This window comes from Pelodiscus sinensis, chromosome 2 (assembly GCF_052426305.1).
Source record: "Pelodiscus sinensis isolate ZL-2025 chromosome 2, ASM5242630v1, whole genome shotgun sequence".
NCBI classification, from domain to species: domain Eukaryota; kingdom Metazoa; phylum Chordata; order Testudines; family Trionychidae; genus Pelodiscus; species Pelodiscus sinensis.
The window spans coordinates 170,380,343-170,398,651 of NC_143053.1; the positions used below are offsets into that span (position 1 = coordinate 170,380,343).

At 42.0% G+C, this 18,309-nt stretch overlaps 1 protein-coding gene across 3 annotated transcripts in view; it reads left to right on the top strand.

The window, feature by feature from the left end:
- The window catches only part of AMPH (amphiphysin), a 181,794-nt gene that overhangs the window by 126,746 nt on the left and 36,739 nt on the right, over window positions 1–18,309 (top strand). For all 3 annotated transcript variants that reach the window (XM_089776541.1, XM_006124072.5, XM_006124073.5), the window contains exons 11-13: window positions 3,039–3,167; window positions 7,847–7,954; window positions 15,541–15,564. In XM_089776541.1, the coding sequence (XP_089632667.1) occupies window positions 3,039–3,167; window positions 7,847–7,954; window positions 15,541–15,564 (261 nt within the window). The remainder of the gene's footprint in view (window positions 1–3,038; window positions 3,168–7,846; window positions 7,955–15,540; window positions 15,565–18,309) is intronic.

Consider the following 18,309-nt stretch of genomic DNA (forward strand, 5'->3'; position numbering starts at 1 on the left):
TTGAAAAAAATCCTGGTGTCAGTTAAGTCAAAACTGGTTTGATTAATGCCACATTAATAGTTTAACTTGATTATCTCATAGGATGCTGAGGGAAAACAGTCAATTTTACTACCCTTCCCCTACATCCTCAAATGCTTAATACAGTTTAACACCCCACAATCTTTCCCTGAATCTGAAATTTCCCTTCCTGAAATAACGCTCTCTCTTCCTTAAGGCTCATTCATGTGCTCCAGAATTATTTATCTTAGAATTTGGGGTGCTTGTAGACAATCTTGAACAAATTCATGTCCAGATTAAACCTCTCCAGTCTGGCATCCTCAAGACCTGACTGGTGCTGAACCAGAGAATTTCCAGTACCATAGGAGATCAATATTATTGTGGGTGGGCCTCTCTTTATTTTTATAAATGGAACAATGTTTGTGGTGCTGCTTAATAATCTATCACTGTACCGATACACCCTACGTAAGCCTATGCCTAGCTGAAGTTTATCAACTCTCTTCATAACAAAGTGTTATTGTTGTTATAAACACTTCCACTGCTAGCTGAAGTTTATCAACTCTCTTCATAACAAAGTGTTATTGTTGTTATAAACACTTCCACGGCTCTTAGAATACATTTAGGGGTAAATTAGAGCTAAATAACAGCACAGAACACTGAAAGCCAGGCCTGCCAGCTGTAAACAATCTTTACAGGACCATAGAAAACTTGGCCACATGAATGATTAGCAGACACCCATCTAACTAAAATCATGCTAGACCATGGATATTGCCGGACTAGAGAGTGTTGGACTAGAGAAGTTCAATCTGTCTTATATATATTTTAAAAGAGAAAAAATGTGATTACAAATGCATATATGATGCAATCTGTTCTGGTCCTTCAAGTACTTCTGCACATGTTCAAATTACATAGGTGAGTAGTTTCATTAACATCCATATGTCCTTAAAGTTAAGCACATGCTTAAGTGCTGTTGCTGATTAGAGGTTTAATTGCTCCTGTACTTTAAATAAGCATGTGCATAGTTTCTTTGTTGATTCAGGACCATGAATTCTTCATTTTTTGTTTGCCTTTGATGAAACTCTATGCCAGGGTTGCCAACCGTCAGCAAATTTATGGACAGTCTTTAAAAAATTAGCCAAAATTGGACATGTCCGTAAAGTCCGTAAAAAATTTAGGTATCTGTAAATTTCATAAAAGTGCAATAAAATTTCAAAAAACAGCAATTATTCTGTAGCCATTACATTTCTTCTGTGCTGCTTCAGCCATTTTACTGAGGAGCAGCAGAAATTGGACGTTTTAGTTGTTTATTTAGCTCAGTGGTTGAGGTGACATAATGTGAATCATATGATCCACGTAATGTTATCATCTACATTATCCTGCCGAGTTAGTATCAGTACACTTGCAATTTATGTAATTTAATATTTTTTACTGATTATTTTTCACTTTTGGCCATTTATGTCATCTTAACATAGTATAACAATTATGTCTGTAAAAAAATTTGTCCGTAAAATTTTCCCTTTTTGTCTGTAAATGAAATTTCTGTGGGTTGGCAACCCTGCTTTAGGCCAAGGGCTTGAGACACAGCCCAACAAAGTTAGTAGAAACATTGCCATTGACCCACAAGACAAAGGTTAAAAAAATAGTCCTAAGAGACCTACTATTTTTCATCCTTTCATATTTCAGAATTTCAAGAACACAAAACTTTGATGGCTACCTCTGAAATTTGTAATCCCTTAATTATTAGTGTAACTAGTACTCTCTTTTTTTTAAATTGCTTTTGGGGAGACATACTAGGAAATAGAAAATTATATTAAAAAAAAGTATTTGCCAATAGATTATTCCACATTGAAACATGTGACCACAGCAAATAATTTTTGTAACTGCAAAATTTAACAAATCTTGTGGTAGGGTAAAGCCCAGGTTATGCTTATATCAAACTAGAGTATAGTATAGAAAATAAGATTTTTCTAGAGGCACTCAGTTTGAACAGTATTATATATACACAGTATACTACCCTATCAATTGGGAACAAGGCAACTTCAGGCTAAATCACTGGCCTTTAATTGATTTTGTTCTGGATTGATTGCTTATAGTTTTAAATAAAGAGAATCTTACCAATTTTCTATTGGATAGGAAGCCACAGTCAATAAAAATGTAATTGATGTAGATGATTGTCACTTTTTGTCGTACACAGAGAGGAGTTACACTGCAGGACTTAATACATTTCTATTCATAACTCCATATTTTGAACATCCATGCAGCATAGAGTCAAGTATCAGAGGGATAGCCGTGTTAGTCTGAATCTGCAAAAACGTCGAGGAGTCGTGTGGCACCTTATAGACTAACTGAAGTGTAGGAGCATAAGCTTTCATGGGCAAAGACCCACTTCATCAGATGCATCTGACTAAGTGGGTCTTTGCCCACGAAAGCTTATGCTCCTACACTTCAGTTAGTCTATAAGGTGCCACAGGACTCCTCGGCACTCATGCAGCATAGAGATTCTCTTAGTTTTAGGGATAAAGGACACCAGTTCCCAGTGCTGTCAGCTACTTAACATTACTGGCCTTAAATAATGGGTGTACAGGAGTCAGAAAAACAATACAGATGAACTATACAAAGTTTAAGAAAATAAGGAATGAGAGAGATTAGTTTCTATGCAACACTGCAGTGCAAATGCTGCTACTGTATTACAAATGAGGTACTGTATCTTCCAGTGTAATACCTTGATAGTTTGAATCTTCAGCCAAGAAATATTGTTGTATAAATCCTCTAAACTAGAGTCCCTGTAGAGGCAGGAGATTTAGTTTAAAAAATGTTTTATTCTCTCAAACCAGATGATTTTGAACAGACAGTGGGATTCTGATCTGAATCATATCAGTGGAGTCACTGAGGTTAGCAGAGTCCTTTAGATTTGCACCGGAGCAACTGAGAAGAAAATCTAACCCCCAAAACATTTTATTTTAGCCTACTTAAATCCTAAAATTCATTCCCTTAGACCTGTCTTACTGTTTTACTTCATGATGTTTTTGCTTTTTGCCTAGTTGAGGAAAGGGCCTCCTGTCCCACCACTGCCTAAACTCACACCCACAAAAGAACTACAGCAGGAGAATATCATCAGCTTCTTTGATGACAACTTTGTACCAGAAATCAGTGTGACAACTCCTTCACAGGTCAGTCTCAGAGTTGATGAGCTGCTTTAGTGTGAGTCTAATCTTGCAAATCCTCCAATTTCTCAAGTGGGAAACTAATGTAAATTTCATTGGGGGCTTTGAGTGCAAAGGGCATGCAACATTGTATCTTTTATAGCATGGTTGTATGAGTTATATATATTGTGCATTCTCAGGAGGATTTGCAGTGGTAGTATATTGAAAAATGATGAGGTGCCATTTGCTGAGGATGCCATTTGCTACTACTAAAAGGCTGCTGAAAAGTTTACAACTAAACTTGACACACATCTGGTCTCTGGTTTCATTAAAAATGCAAATTTCAGCTTAGTTTGTTTTTAAAGCCCAATGCTTTTAAATATCCCAAAATCCACTTTTGAGTAGTTCTGAGCTGATTTATAGCCTATATTTTGACTGGGGAAATCCAGGCGACAGAGGAGGGAAGGGTGAAACTTCAAGTTTAGTTATGCTTTTGTGCAGATTTCTCCATGGTTGTGTGTATTGAAAGTGAAAAAATATATTTGCACATATTCATGCAAAGCATGAATCAGGTACTGATTCAGGTACTTCTCTGCCTTTGACCTGTGGGAATATTAATTATACAACAGAGCACTCCAAGGTAACTTGATTTCTTAGTATGATTATACTGTAAAACAAAATAAAAATAGTGTAGGTTTAGTCTCTTATAACAAAAATCAGTTCTGCAAATAGGCACACATAAATTTTACTTAGTTACAGTGATTCAGGCACAGCCATGGTAATTGTAGGTCGCTTAGTGATTGTGAGCTATCAAGATAATTGCTTATACGCGAATCTGAAGTCTGAGCCTACAAATGTACAAAGTATGAATTAATGTAGTATGTGTTTGAGTGTTAACATTTTCACCTGACTTTATATAAGACCAAGAGAGTCCAAACAGAATTAAAAAACAAAATGAATTACAGACTCAGATCAAGCAATGTTTAGATTTTCTTGACAAAATTTTTTGACTCTACCTTTATGAATATGGTATTAATTGGCCTGGCCTACACCTTTATGCTAAGGTTGATATAGCTTGTGTGGAAAATGTCATGTCCTATGTGAAGTGGTTAGGTTGACAAAGCCACACTGCAGACTCATTGAGATCAATGCCAATACCCTCTGGAGACAGTGGACTTACTACAGTGATGTAAAAGCCCCTTCTCTTGCTGTATCTACAGCATAGTGCTACTGCAGTGCTGATGCGACATGGCAGTTGTGCCACTGTAGCACTTGTAGTGTATGTATACCCCATAGTCAGTGTGTCCCGTCCTTCTTGCAGAGGGATGTAGAGAAACAATGCATGTCTTGGCCACCATAAGCGTGCACCCTTCAGCAGTGCCAAAAGCACTAATGGTGATGCCCTTGCAGGTAGATTGTGGGACCCCTGACACAGAGTGAGTTTTTCAAATATCTTACATCAGAGTTCATGTGTACTTGCCACTGCAGGGGAAAGTCCTGAATTATGCAGTAGGCGTCAATCTAACCTGTTCCTGAATATTGTCCTCTGCATTAAATATGACCTCTATCTAACTTTTAATCTCCCTAGACATACCATTAGACAGCTATGGGTCTGATTTTCATATATACAAAAATCTAATGCTGTAAAGGGGTCTTGAGTGCGGGTCAGTCACATTTTTCACTCAAGCCCTTTTACTCTGCCAGATGGTGTAAAGGGTCTTCAGTGTAACTAAGAATCTGAGGCAAACATATGCATACACAGAAAGAATATGATCTCTACTTACTTGTGGTTTTGGATGCTTCATTAAGGGAAGTAATTGTTGAAAATATAATAAATATTTATGTATAAATGTAATACATGAAAATAGGTAGACATCATTCTCCCTTCTCATGCGCTTTTACATAATACGTTACATTATATTATATTATATTATATTATATTATATTATATTATATTATATTATTCCAGTTCGTTTGGAAGTATAGGTCTGAGTAGTCTAAATGCCTTAAAGCCTACAGAGCCCTCTAATGGTACAGAGCTTTAAAACAATGATTAAACCTTTCTGTGGCTTTTTATTGTCATCAAGAACCAACAAAGCCCCAGATGGTTGAGTGGTGCTATGCTGTGCTGGTTACACATTTTTAAAAATGATTTTCAATAGTTCAGAGCCCTTCTCTTCCTTTCTCCTTCCACACAAGGGAAAAAAACCACATTGCTGTGATTGGTCATTGTTCGTTATTGGTTGATTATTTATTAAGCACTGACAATGTGCTTGGTGCTGTACAAGAATAAAAATAAGGACAGTCCTTCCTCAGAGAGTTTAAAAGTTAGGGCTCTGGCTCATGAAAGTAGCTAAGGACATACTTAGGTCCATCCCTTTTCAGGAAAACATTGACTGAAAAACAGACAGAGGAAAAAAACTGACATCTTGGGTGATCAGAGAAGGTGATAATTTAGAATTGTATTCTGTTTTTATAATTTTGTGTTTCCTCTTCTTCCCGGGTCTCACACCTCTCTCCCTCTCGACTCTTGGGTTGGGACATTGAAGGCATTTGATACAATTTAGTGCTTGTATGGGTCACTGCCATACTAACATTACAGAACTTTTCTCTGTTAACATTATTGTTTTATTTTCAGGGTTTGAACTACCAGATAAATAAAATATAAAATGACTCTGAGGCTCTCCCATGCTTATTCCCATCATCACTGTAGTTTCTGGGTGCCAATTACATTAGTTAGAAGAAGCAGACATGATACTCAACAATGCTGGATGTTAGCAATGCTGCTTCCATTGCAGCGAGTGGGGAACATACATGCTTGTTTCCATGGGAGCAGCATGAAGCCAATGCTGAGCACTTCTGAAAAATCTCACACATACTGTCATCCAAAACTCCAGTGTGAATTGGGCAGCAGGGCTGCTGAGTCAGGCTTGGAGAGGCAACAGCGTTTGTTCCCCGTTGCATCTAGCTAGTTCCACTGACTCTTCCTGGTGAGGGAGCGAAACAGTGGCTCTGTCCCCTTCTCCAGCCCTTTATATCTGTTTTGGAGAGGCCAAAACAGGACATAGTGGCCTTAGATAGTCTTTGTACTGAGAGGGCTGCTTCATACTGATCCCTACCATGAGTTTCTTGCATCTTCCTCCTCACTTGCACACTTAGACAGATGCAATCTTGCCTTTGAAATCTGATTCCGATTCAAGAGGTAGATCGTGCCATTGTTTGTTCATGCTTCATCCTGTTCTGCAGGCAGTAATCTACAGAACACACAGAGTAATTTGTTAAACGTTTCAATATGCTTCATGTCTTTGCTAGAGGTTTTCCAAAGGTTTTCTGCTTTCCTAAGGTTTCAAGTAATTCAGTATCTAAGTCAAACTATATCTTTCTTCCGAGATGTTTTTTCTAGCGTTAAAATGAACATGCTGTTCTTTTTGTTCTAAAGGTAGCTAGTGTTGTATTAATCCCTGGAACAGTCTATATCCTCTCACAACAGATACTTTATCTTGTCACTTTGCAGGGATTAAATGAGACTCCCACTCAGTTGTTTCAGTTCTCAAAAATAACAGCTTCCTTCTCAAATTGCAGTAAAAGATAATGAATCTCTCTGTATTTAATTCTTAGCACTGAATACAAGTCTACAAGTTCTATTTATATACAACTTATAGTTTTAAAGTGAAGTGTGTGAATTCAGCCTGATTTTCAGATCATTTACACAACTGATTTACCTAGATAGTTACCATGCTTGTGCATGCAGATCAGCTTTTTTCAAGAGAAATGCTCTAATTAGACATTTGAACCTGCTGTTTCTCAGTATTAGTTTTCATTTACAGTTTTTTCACCCGGAATAATTTTAAAACTCTGGACCTGTCTGTTTCGGCTACTAGTAAGCAGGAAAGAGTTTATTTGTACCTGTAGTATTTTATCATTCAGCACAGTGGTGCAGCTAACTTGAATTCCTTTAAAAATAATATAGCAGAGTCTCACAACCTGCATATTCCATTATTCATAAAAAACCTAGAAGTGTCTCTCCCTACTATTCTGCCAAAATGGAATAACCAAATACTCTAGTGAGATCTCATTCTAAAAACTAAGGTATTTATCAGAAATAATTAAATCTAAATTGTAACTGTGAAATTACTGGAAAGAAGCATTTTCTGATGCAGTGTTCTAAATATATTTTTTTCACATTCATTCAGAGAGAGCCTGATTCAAAGCCTGGGCATCATAAAGAAGTTTGTATGAATTCCATTGAGTTTTGGATCAGGCTCTTACTTGATAATTTATGAACTGCAAATTAGAAGAGATCTACTGCAGTTAATGCAGAATTATGGACAAGTTGATGTATTAAGATTTAAGCAGGGATGGATGGGTATGACTCTACAGTTTGAAGTCACAGACATTTATTAGAGTGAAATTTGATTTGCACATATTCATTATCCTTCTATATTAACTTTTCACAAACAATTGAGCACTGTGACTAGAATTTGCACTGTGGCATCTAACTCCTTTGGGTTTTTAAAAAATTCTTACACTGTAGCTTTATCACGGCTGGTAGTCATGGATCTTGAATTCTATGGAGAATTCTCTGAAGTCTTTAGAGAAATCACTCACCTCCCACGTCTGGTTGCAGGTATATGCGAAACCTTCATATTTTCCTTGTACAGTGTGGTTTTTGTATGAGTTTAAAGTGAGCATCTCTCCTCTAACAGAATGAAGTTCCTGAAGCTAAGAAAGAGGAATGTTTGCTAGATCTGGACTTTGATCCTTTCAAACCAGAAGTGGTATCAACAGGAATAACCCATTCACCCATCTCTCAGGTATTTCTTTGTAAGAGGTATTTATGCAGGAATAGAACATGCTGAATTTTGCTCATGAATTAATGAATGATGGATTTTCCATAGAGTAATTGAGAAAAATTGTAACCTTGCCAAGCCTACCATTTTTTTTTAATCCAACCTTGACTCTGTTGCTCACAAGATGCTCAATCTTAAAGGGTCCACATACTGTTACTTTGCTATGATAGAGTTCCTGAACTAAGTACAGAATATGAACTGATTGGCTTTCTTTTTCATACATCTGTTTTAGTTATGACTACAAGAAAAAGAAAAGAAAATGGTCCTGTGAGATAATATAATGAAAAATTATTCTATACTATATAACAATCTATGCCATGTTGACTGAAGGTAGTAGTTTCCCTCATCAAAGTTTTAGGTAATATGGGAGTTGCTAGCTTTCTGCTTGCTTGACCTAGTGAAGTTGCAATCTTAACCTCCTATCTACTAACTAATGTGAATAGAATCTTTTCTAAATATCCAAGGTGGAAAGAGTTTCTCTGGGCAGCAAGGACCTGTCTCTGTATAGCAGGCAGATAAACTATGTTTACATTCTGCTAACAATGCACATAAGTTTCAGTGTGATTCTGGCCTGACATGGTTTAAAGTGTTTATAGATAGTCTAAATTAACCGGTGAGGAGCTCAAGAGTGGTAGAAAGTGAGAGGACAAGAAGCCAGCTGGTTGAGACAATCCAGGTTCTCCTGCTGATCTTTGTGAATTAATTTATTTGGTGAGAATGCCTGGTTATGTAATAGATCTGTGATAATTTCCAGTTATACACGTGGGAACAAAAAAAATCACAATATCCGCTCTCCAGATTTCAAGACAGGGTTTTTATTCCAATTGTCCCAGTGTTTGCAGAAAGCTTAGTAGTTGTTGTGCTATGCCACCTCCTACTTGTTTTTTAATTCCCCTATCTGTAAAAAAAAAAAAAAAAAAAAGAAGAAGAATCATTGGAATTTAGATTTCTGCATTCAGTGTTGACAGAAAATACCAGCTTTGACTCTGCTAGCTCTGCCCTTTCAGCTCCTTACTTAATAATCCTTAACTTGATTAGAGAAGTGGGAGAATTAAACACAAAATATGAAATTTTTATAAGAGCATTTGAGCTCTGACTGCATAATGTACTAATTGCAGTAGGTTTTTATTTTTGCAGTGGATAGAAATATTTGCCTACATGAAATATAGAAAACCATTGAACAGAGACTATTTATATTCTCTGTGTATTCCCAAGTAGGTGCATAGGAGGCATTTACCAACTACTTCCTCCCTCCCCCCAAAACATACAGAAAGGGATTATCTTTGTGTGAGTGAGACATAGCTCTGTGCCTCCCTACTGAGGGAGGATATCCTTGAGAATTACAATCCACTATTCTGACTAGATGTGACTGAGTCATTTACTGTGAAAACATAGTCAGGATGAAGTCTGTGATCTCAGTATTTGGAGAGCCCTATAATACTACCAAGGGGAGGGGTAGCTAAAGATGGAGTTCCAGCCTCAAGTGCACTTTCTGAGGGTATGTCTACACTACAAAGTTAGTTCGAACTAACGGACGTTAGTTCGAACTAACTTTAATAGGTGCTACACTAGCGCTCCGCTAGTTCGAATTTGAATCGAACTAGCGGAGCGCTTAGTTCGAACTAGGTAAACCTCATTTTACGAGGACTAACGCCTAGTTCGAACTAGCTAGTTCGAACTAAGGGCTGTGTAGCCCTTTAGTTCGAACTAGTGGGAGGCTAGCCCTCCCCAGGTTTCCCTGGTGGCCACTCTGGCCAACACCAGGGAAACTCTATGCCCCCCTCCCGGCCCCAGACCCCTTAAAGGGGCACGGGCTGGCTACGGTGCCCGTGCCAGGTGCAAGCCTGCCAGCACCCAGCTAGCAGACCCTGCACCTGGCACGGCACAGAGCCACCCACCCGATGCCCCCAAGCCCACCCCCTCTTGCCGGGACCAGGCTGGCGGCTCCCGGGAGCTTGCCCTGGACCGCAAGAGGCGGGCACCCGCCTGGGCTAGTGCGGACATCGTGGACCTCGTCCACGATCTCCGCACTAGGCACAGGAAAGTGGCCGTCTACGGCAGGAGAGCTGCCAGCCTGGCCACCCAGGACCAGGTGTGCATGAAAATCAAGGGGGTCCACTGAGACCCCCGACACTGAGCCCTGAGCTTACAATGGCCGTACTGGGTCAGACCAAAGGTCCATCTAGCCCAGTAGCCTGTCTGCCAACAGCGGCCAACCCTAGGGACCCTGGAGGGGATGGACCGAAGACAATGACCAAGCCATTTGTCTCGTGCCATCCCTCTCCAGCCTTCCACAAACTTTGGGCAGGGACACCACTCCTACCCTCTGGCTAATAGGACTCCATGGACCCAACCTCCATCACTTTATCTCACTTCCCTTTAAACTCTGTTCTAGTTCTAGCCTTCACAGCCTCCTGCAGCAAGGAATTCCACAGGTTAACTATTTGCTTTGTGAAGAACAACAACTTTCTCTTACTAGTTTGAAGCCTGCTACCCATTCCTTTCCTTTGGTGTCCTCTAGTCCTTCTTTATGGGAACTCAGGAAGAACTTTTCTGAATGCACCCTCTCCACCCAACCCCTGCTTTTAGAGACCTCTATCCTGTCCCCCCTCCGTCTCCTCTTTTCTAAGCTGAACAGTCCCAGTCTCTGTAGCCTTTCTTCATCTGGGACCTGTTCCCAACCCCTGATCATGTTAGTTGCCCTCCCCTCTCCCAGCCTTTCTCTTCCCCTCTCCCACCTCCTTTTCCCAGTCTCCCCCAGTTTTTTTTCAATAAAGACAGAGTCAATGTTGGAAGAAACGTTATCTTTATTTTGTACATCAATAAGAAGGGGGGCTAAGGAAGGGTAAGTGGAAGGAGGTGAGGGAGGAATGGGGTACGAGCCCCCGATGGGGAGGACTGGGCTGGCTCTGCGGGCTTCTGGGGGTGGAAGCTCTCCTGCAGCCCCCCAATTACTCCCTCTCCCCAGATGGCAGCCTGCGGCAAGTGCAGCCGGGCTGATGGCCGAGTGGTGTGATGTGCCCAGTGTGGGCACTCAGGGCACTCCAAGCCAGAACTTCGTTGCAAGCGGGGCACCCCTTAGAACTGTGTGTCCGGGGTGGGGGTCGGGACCCTTTAAGCGCAGCCCTCGGCTAGCCTGAGACAGCATCTCCATGCTCTAAGTCCTCCTTTTATGCCCTGCCGGCACTGCTTCCGGCCATCCTTAAGCCCTGTTCAGAGTCCACTCAATGTGGACTTGCTAGTTCGAACTAGCAAAACGCTAGTTCGAACTAGTTTTTAGTTCTAGATGCGTTAGTTCGAACTAGCTTAGTTCGAATTAACTAATTCGAACTAAGTTAGTTCGAACTAGCGCTGTAGTGTAGACATACCCTGAGCTTATGTTGGTTTTACTCCAGCCCCTTATCTGCTAGACCAGGGGTTTTCAACTTTTTTTTCTCTCTGGGGCCCCTCTCAACATGCTATAAAAACTCCAGGCCCAGCAGGAGGAGGGAGGACTCAGGTCAGGGGCTTTGGGCATAGGCATAGTTTGGCTTCTATTTGGGAGGGGCAGAGGCCAGTCGGGTTTAAGCCACCTCTGCATGATAGGGTTAAGGGAGGGAACGCTGCCTCCACCCCTACTCACCTTTGCAGGACACCCACCCTGTCTGGATTGGTGGGTGGCTGCATACAAAAATTATAACTCAAAGATGGGGGGCTTAGCTCAACAAATTTGAAAACCATTTAGGGTGCCCGGAGGAAGTAACTAGGGGCTAAGTGCAGACATGGCATGGCCCGAGGCTATGTATGGACTAGGGAGTAGTTTTGGGTGTAGGGAAAGGATAGCTCCGGGTGCTGGGAGGGAGGTAGCTGGGGCTGGGTGCACAGAAGGGGTAGCTTAGGGTATAGGGAGGAAGTATTTCAGGGCATAGGGAGAGACATACTAGCAGCCAGGGGCTCTGATAGCCTCCACCAGTCCCTGGGCAAGGTGTGTGGGGTTGGGAGAGGACTGGCTGTGTACTCCCAGAAGGGGAGCAGGGGAGGGGATGGGAGCAGCCAGCACTCCACGCTGCCTGGAGCACACCATGCCGCCCCACCGAGGTCTTAGAGCACCCAGAGTGTACGACAGTCCAGTGGCAATTTAAAGGGCCCAGTGCTCTGGCTGTCACTACTGCTGCAATTGCAGCAGTGGTGGCTGGGAACCCCAGAGCCCTTTGAATCACCAGGTCCCAGGACAACTGCCCCCTATGTCCTCCCCCTGTTGACAGGACTGGTAGGGGCTGCATGCGGGCAAGGGGCAGCTCAGCTTTATAGGGAGAGGGGCACTAGGGGCTGTGTCTGGGAGGGCTCCCCTGGGGTCCCTGTTGCCAGAGGGGTCTTCTAGCCATGGAGCCAGGTGTCTCCACCCGGACAATTTTCATCAGCTGCCTTGGTGGGAGCAAAGAGGGCAGGGAGCTGAGACGCACTCAACTAGGAGATGAGGGAACTTTGCCACTGCCTGGTCAATGGCACTAGCCCAAGCAGCAGCTGCCCCGCACTGCCTGGCTCCAGCTTCCCACCTCCAACCTGGCAAGAGGGCAGAGAGATGAGATGGGGTAATGGGGGGGGGAGGGTTAGGGGGAGTGTTGAGCTGCCCCTGGGAATGCCATGCTCTTGCACTGCAGTTCAGGGGTTGGGGGCAATACCCTCCATGTCCCTAACTGTGCCAGTGGGCCTGGGTCTCTGCCCCATAGGGAACACCAGGACTTGGGGCTCCAAATTCTGTCCTGCATGGGCATCAGCCCCCTGGGGGGTGCTGTAGATGAGGGCTTCAGTCCTGCACCCCTCAGCTTCCACCATGCAGGGGGCACCATGGATTGGGCCTTCAACCCTGTGCATCCTGATATCAGCCCCATAGAGGGGTGTTAGGGCTCTGGGTCTGGATTTCCACCCTGGGGCCCCACAGCTCCCTTGAAAGGGCTTGTGGATCCCCAGTTGAGAACTGCTGTGCTAGACTATCAGGGGGTGTTGTGATTCTTTTTTCCTCTCAGTAAACTGCACTGAGGCAGTGTACTGAAGGTAAGCACAGTCTTCTGTGCAGTGGCTCCCAAATTTCTTCCCTACCTGCCATTTAAGTCCCCCACCACTGCAAACAGACTCTGAAAAGTGCCCCTGTCTGCCCTCGTTTCTGGCTCTGTGGCCCTCAGTCCACAAATGCCTGGACTATTTTCCCTCTGACTCCCCCAGTCTGCCAGCAGTAATATCCTCTCCTCCCACCACACTCACAGACCAGCCTCTGTCTCTTCTCTCTCCATTAATTATGACACATGCACCTCACAAGGACCTAGTCTCAATCACCCCCTAGCTACTAAGCTCACCCAGAGGAACATTCTGATCTTCACCTGAGTCCTGCTGCTATCCGGTCTCCCAGAGCATGCAGTCATGCCTCAGATGTCAAATCTCTATACCATCCACATCTTAAATCCACCTTTTCCATAGGGGCCACCTGTATGGGAATGAAATAACATTCCTTAGGGTTAATATTGCTTTAAATAATTTTGGTTGCTGGCATTTTGCAACTGCACAGTCAAGTTAGTGCTATTGAAGTGTGTTTAAAGACATCTCCATCAGCCTAAGAAAGACCAGCATTGTGAATTTTTTTTGTTTTGTGTTTTTTTTTAAACAGTAGAATTGGGAGAAATAGTTCTCCTTTCATGCCAGAGTTGTATTTCCTTCACACCATGGAGCTTTCAGGATTGGGGAAGATTACTAGGCTGTGAGGGAGGAGAGAGAAAAGGAGGCATTTTCCCCCCAAACGCCACTCTTATCCAGTAGCAAAAAAGCCACAACTCAGAGTAGGGTTGCCAGTGGAAATGTAGCAGAGCCTTAGTTGTAGTAGTAATGACAGACCTCAACCTGGGATGCAACCCTCCATCTTGGACTTTACAATTACCTCTCATTCACACTGGGACTTTTAATGTGAATAAATACGATCATTTCCTTGAGTTGCAGAATTGGATCCATAACTTTTCAGGAAAGTATTGATATATAACTAATAGACTATTAAGATGCATGCAGATGAATATCAATTTGGATATACCCATGAAAGAAATAATTACTTGGGAATAAACTAATTGAGAACTGGATGATGTTCATCCGCAGTAATTGTTTTGATTTACGAAAAGGGGTTTGTAGTCGTGAAAAATTGGAGTAGTTTATTACATAAGCAGCATACTACATGCTTCAGGCATTCATTACATTGAGGGTGCAGTCATTTAGCAAGACAGGAAGGCAAATGCAATATGCTCCATCCTCAAAGTTAGGAAAATATTTAGTAGCAGTTCTCCAAACAGTTTTTGATTTTTTTTTTGTAGTTGTGCTTTTATTTTGTAACCACTTTGGAGCATTAGTTTTTAAGGTATCCCAGCTGCCCCTTTTGACCAATGAAGACCATTCTGAGATGGGGGATTATTAATATCAGGACTGAATTTAGCTTTCATGTATCCATTGGTCTGTCCATCCATCTCTGTCCCTTTTGCTCATGGCGAGACGGCTCAGAGTGTAAACAAATACAAACCAATTCTGAGGGTTTAAAAGTTGCCACTTGATTTCACCTAGAGGGGTAAGTTTTTCCCTGGGTCCCTACAACAGCCACACAAGATTATCCATGTCCCTTGATTTTTGAATGAAATCTTGATACTTTAATAGCTGTGTGAGGCAGAGATACCCCTGCCTCTGACATTGCTAAAATCACTACAAGCATTCTCCTTGTTGTGGCCGTACAGCTAGATTGGCCCTTCTTCTGATAAGATGCTAACTTCTGTGACCTCTGTCCACAGAAAGGGATATTTTAATAGATTCAGAGGTATGAAAATCTAGTGTGCTGAGTGAGGGATTGAGAGCAAGGGATTCCTTTATCCTGGTTCTAACCATAGTCCTCTCATTGCATTGGTCAAGGCACAATCTTTTTTGCTTTTGTCTGCATTTGTAAAATAAAATGGTACCTCCCTACCTTGCACAGGAATTGTCACAAGACCCCCCCGGTGACTGGTAAGCCAGACTTCTGGTTTATAAGAGCAATTGTCTCTTGCAAACTCATTTATTTATTGATTACTATGATGATGAGCCAAGCAGCTAGCCTTCGTTTCTGTAGCAACAGAGGGCTTGAGAGACCTGAAAACAAGAATGGCCATAATGATTATTGCCAGGTGCTTCGAAGGAATGAACAGAACAGGCAATCATCAAGTGATCCATCCCCTGTCTTCCATTTAAGCTTCTGGCATATAAAGGCTGGGAACACTAAGAGCATGCTGTTGCATTCCTGTCCATCCTGACTAATAAACATTGGTGGATCTATCTTCCCTATCTGAAGTTCTTGTATGCTAATCATATGCATAGGGGTGTGATCTCACTGGAGAAGTGCAGTTTGGTTGTAGTAGAAACTATCACAACCCTCCCTTTGCCCTTCCCCAGCCTTAAAAAATACACTAAGACTGTGCTTAAACACTGTGTATAGTTACAGCACTACATAAATAAGTTCTAACACACAGTGTACAAACAGTATTTTCACCAATATATTTTTTCTCCTTTTCCAGACATTACCCTGGGATTTATGGACGGTAAGATTGAAATGTATATTGTGTACTGAGATGTTTTCGTGCCTCTGAACCTGTAGCACTCTAGAGGATTTGTAATCATTTTCACATAAGGCAAAATGAAACATTTGCAGAGAATGCCAAAATATTTTACAGTATGTGAAGCCCACCTAACATTCTTAGGAACAAACAGAAAAATGTTTTTATTATTTGGACAACAAAAAGCAAACAGCTTTAGTCAATCTGGTTAATAGGATTTTGCCACTTATGGCATTTTTTGGCTTTAAAATTGCCATGCTGGTGATTCAAGGTCCAATAAAGCCATTTTTACCAAGGTAATTCAAAGTTATTTATTTTTCTTATTAGTGCAAACAACAAGTTGCACTACATTAAGAGTGTATGACCTTTATTGTCTAGCTCCTATATAACAAATCTCTCTGGGGTTTAGTTTTAGAAGAATCTTCAGCCAGAGTCCAGTAATAACCCCAGAAGTGAATTAAGCCACCACAATCCTATTTTAATAATGTACCTTTATGCCATTGGCACAGCCACCACTCCATCCTCAAGAGCTGTTGCTCATCCCATCACAATACTGTATAAGGCCATTAGGGAATGTTACATCTGAGTCCCTTTGAGAGTTTCCATCATGTATAAAGAAGGTTTGACTGTTCTTGATTGACAGCCAATTTAACACTTACCCCTATCTAAATGCCTACATGTGTAAAACAGTATGATTCAAAGCAATAATTCTGGTGAGAGAGCTTTACCGTAGGGATCTGATCTAAACCCTCCGGAGGTCAATAAGCTTTCAATGAGGATATAGACAGCCTGATTTGGTAAGAGGCTAGGGGTGTTCTCAGCTGCCTATTTATGATCACATTGGGGAGGTGGAATTGTTTCCCTCTTGGGATGAAATTAACTCCTGGATTTAAATGATATAAAGTGAACCTTCTCTCTAAACCCTTCATTAGCTGCTGAACAGGTGTCTCATTATCAGGAGATACAATTCCTCCTCACCCAACCCATGTAAATCAAATGGTCTAGAACCTCATCCAGTGTCTGAAGGGGTGGGGCGGGCTGAGGTAAGCCATTCAGAAAATGCCTGCAACTGGCCTGGAGCAGCAGCGGCAGCAGGCAGGAGCTCCAGGTGCTTTTGTATCACCAGGCTCTGGAGCAGTTTCCTCTGTTGTGCCCTTCCTTCCCCATCCCCATTAGCAGGCCTGGCCCAGAAAGTTTTGCCTCATGTTCACTGCTTCAGGAGCAACATGCAAAACCTTCAAGGGTGGTTTATAAGCAAGCAGGGAAACCAAACAGGGTTTGGGAGCTCTGGGGACAGAAATAGGAGAGCTGGACACAGAGGTGGAAGGCAATTCTATATGAAGGGAAGGAGAGTCTTACAGAACAGAAGTGGCAGTGCTACTGCAAAAGAGGTATTTCTGTTAAGGAATTGTTCCAATCCAGGTTCACTTGGTTAACCTGAGTACAGCTATTTTCTGCTTTTATTCTCACATACTTAATAGCTATTGGAAGGTGGTTATGGATGCTACTGGTCACCTGTTTTCAGATTTCTCGGATTGTATTTCCTTTTAACGTAATTTCATCTACTTTTGTATTTTTCAAAATTCAGAAAGAGAATGGAACTTTAAATTTTAAAAGTAAGAGTGAACATAGCATAAGCTGCTCTCATGTAGAGAAGCAGCTACTACTGTAGAATGTACAACTGCTCTTTCTCCCATCTCCTGCTGCTAAATCAGTGCTGTGCAGAAAGACGACAGCTTATTTTCATGAGCTTTCTTCCAGCTTTGTGTCAAAGTGATAGCTGCCTACACGTCCTGAGGCGCCAAAGAACTCTAATCTGTTTCCTTGTACAGGCTTAAGTAGCACAGAAATCTGTGGATCTTTTCTGTTGACTCAAGGCCTTAAGTAGCAAAACAGGTAGCAAGTGTAATGCTCATCTCTGCTTCTTAGGGAGGATTAAACAGAGTCCAGAATAAAAAATAAGATTTAATCTATATATTTTAGTTAGAATTAAAAAAAATAATAATTTCAAAGCTAGTGTAAATGTTTTGAGAACATCTTGAAGTCATAACATTAAATGAATAGTGGATGTTTTGTGTAAGTTTGCTGGCCTCACATTTTTCTTTTGTAGCTTGTCAATATTTTTCTTTGTTATAGCTCATTCCAATTCCCTCTGCTCTTATAAAAACAAGTAACAAGCTTGTCAAAGGCATCACTGTTAAATAGTTTGGATTGGAAGTTTCACAAGCTGTATTATATTGTGAACTTCCTCTTAACAGGCAGATTGAATCAGATTCACCTTTGCCCTGCACTTTGAGTAGTCTCTTGTACCAGTGTAAAGTGATTTTTAAATAGATAGCACTTTAATTTGTAGGCATTTTAATTTTTCAGCATTTTACACCCATTTGGCACTGATGTCATTGCAAAGTGGATGGCAAAAGAGAATCGGACCTACAGGTTGAACCTCTAAAATCCGGGACTCTCTGGTCCAGCAACATCTGTGATCTGGCAGGACCAGAGAGACCCAGATGGCCAGATTCAGAAGCGCATCCTGGGCTGAGCTGATGTTGGGTAGTGTAGACCCTGTAGGGGCTGGCATGGCATAGGGAGGTGCAGCCCCAGTTGGGGCTGGAGGCAGCAGGGCTGGTAGCCAGGAGCACTGTTCTGGCCAGGGTGGGTGGTGGGAAGCACAGCCCTGGCCAGTGCTGGAGTCAACAGCGCCAGCGCCTAGGTATGCAGCCCAGCCTGGCA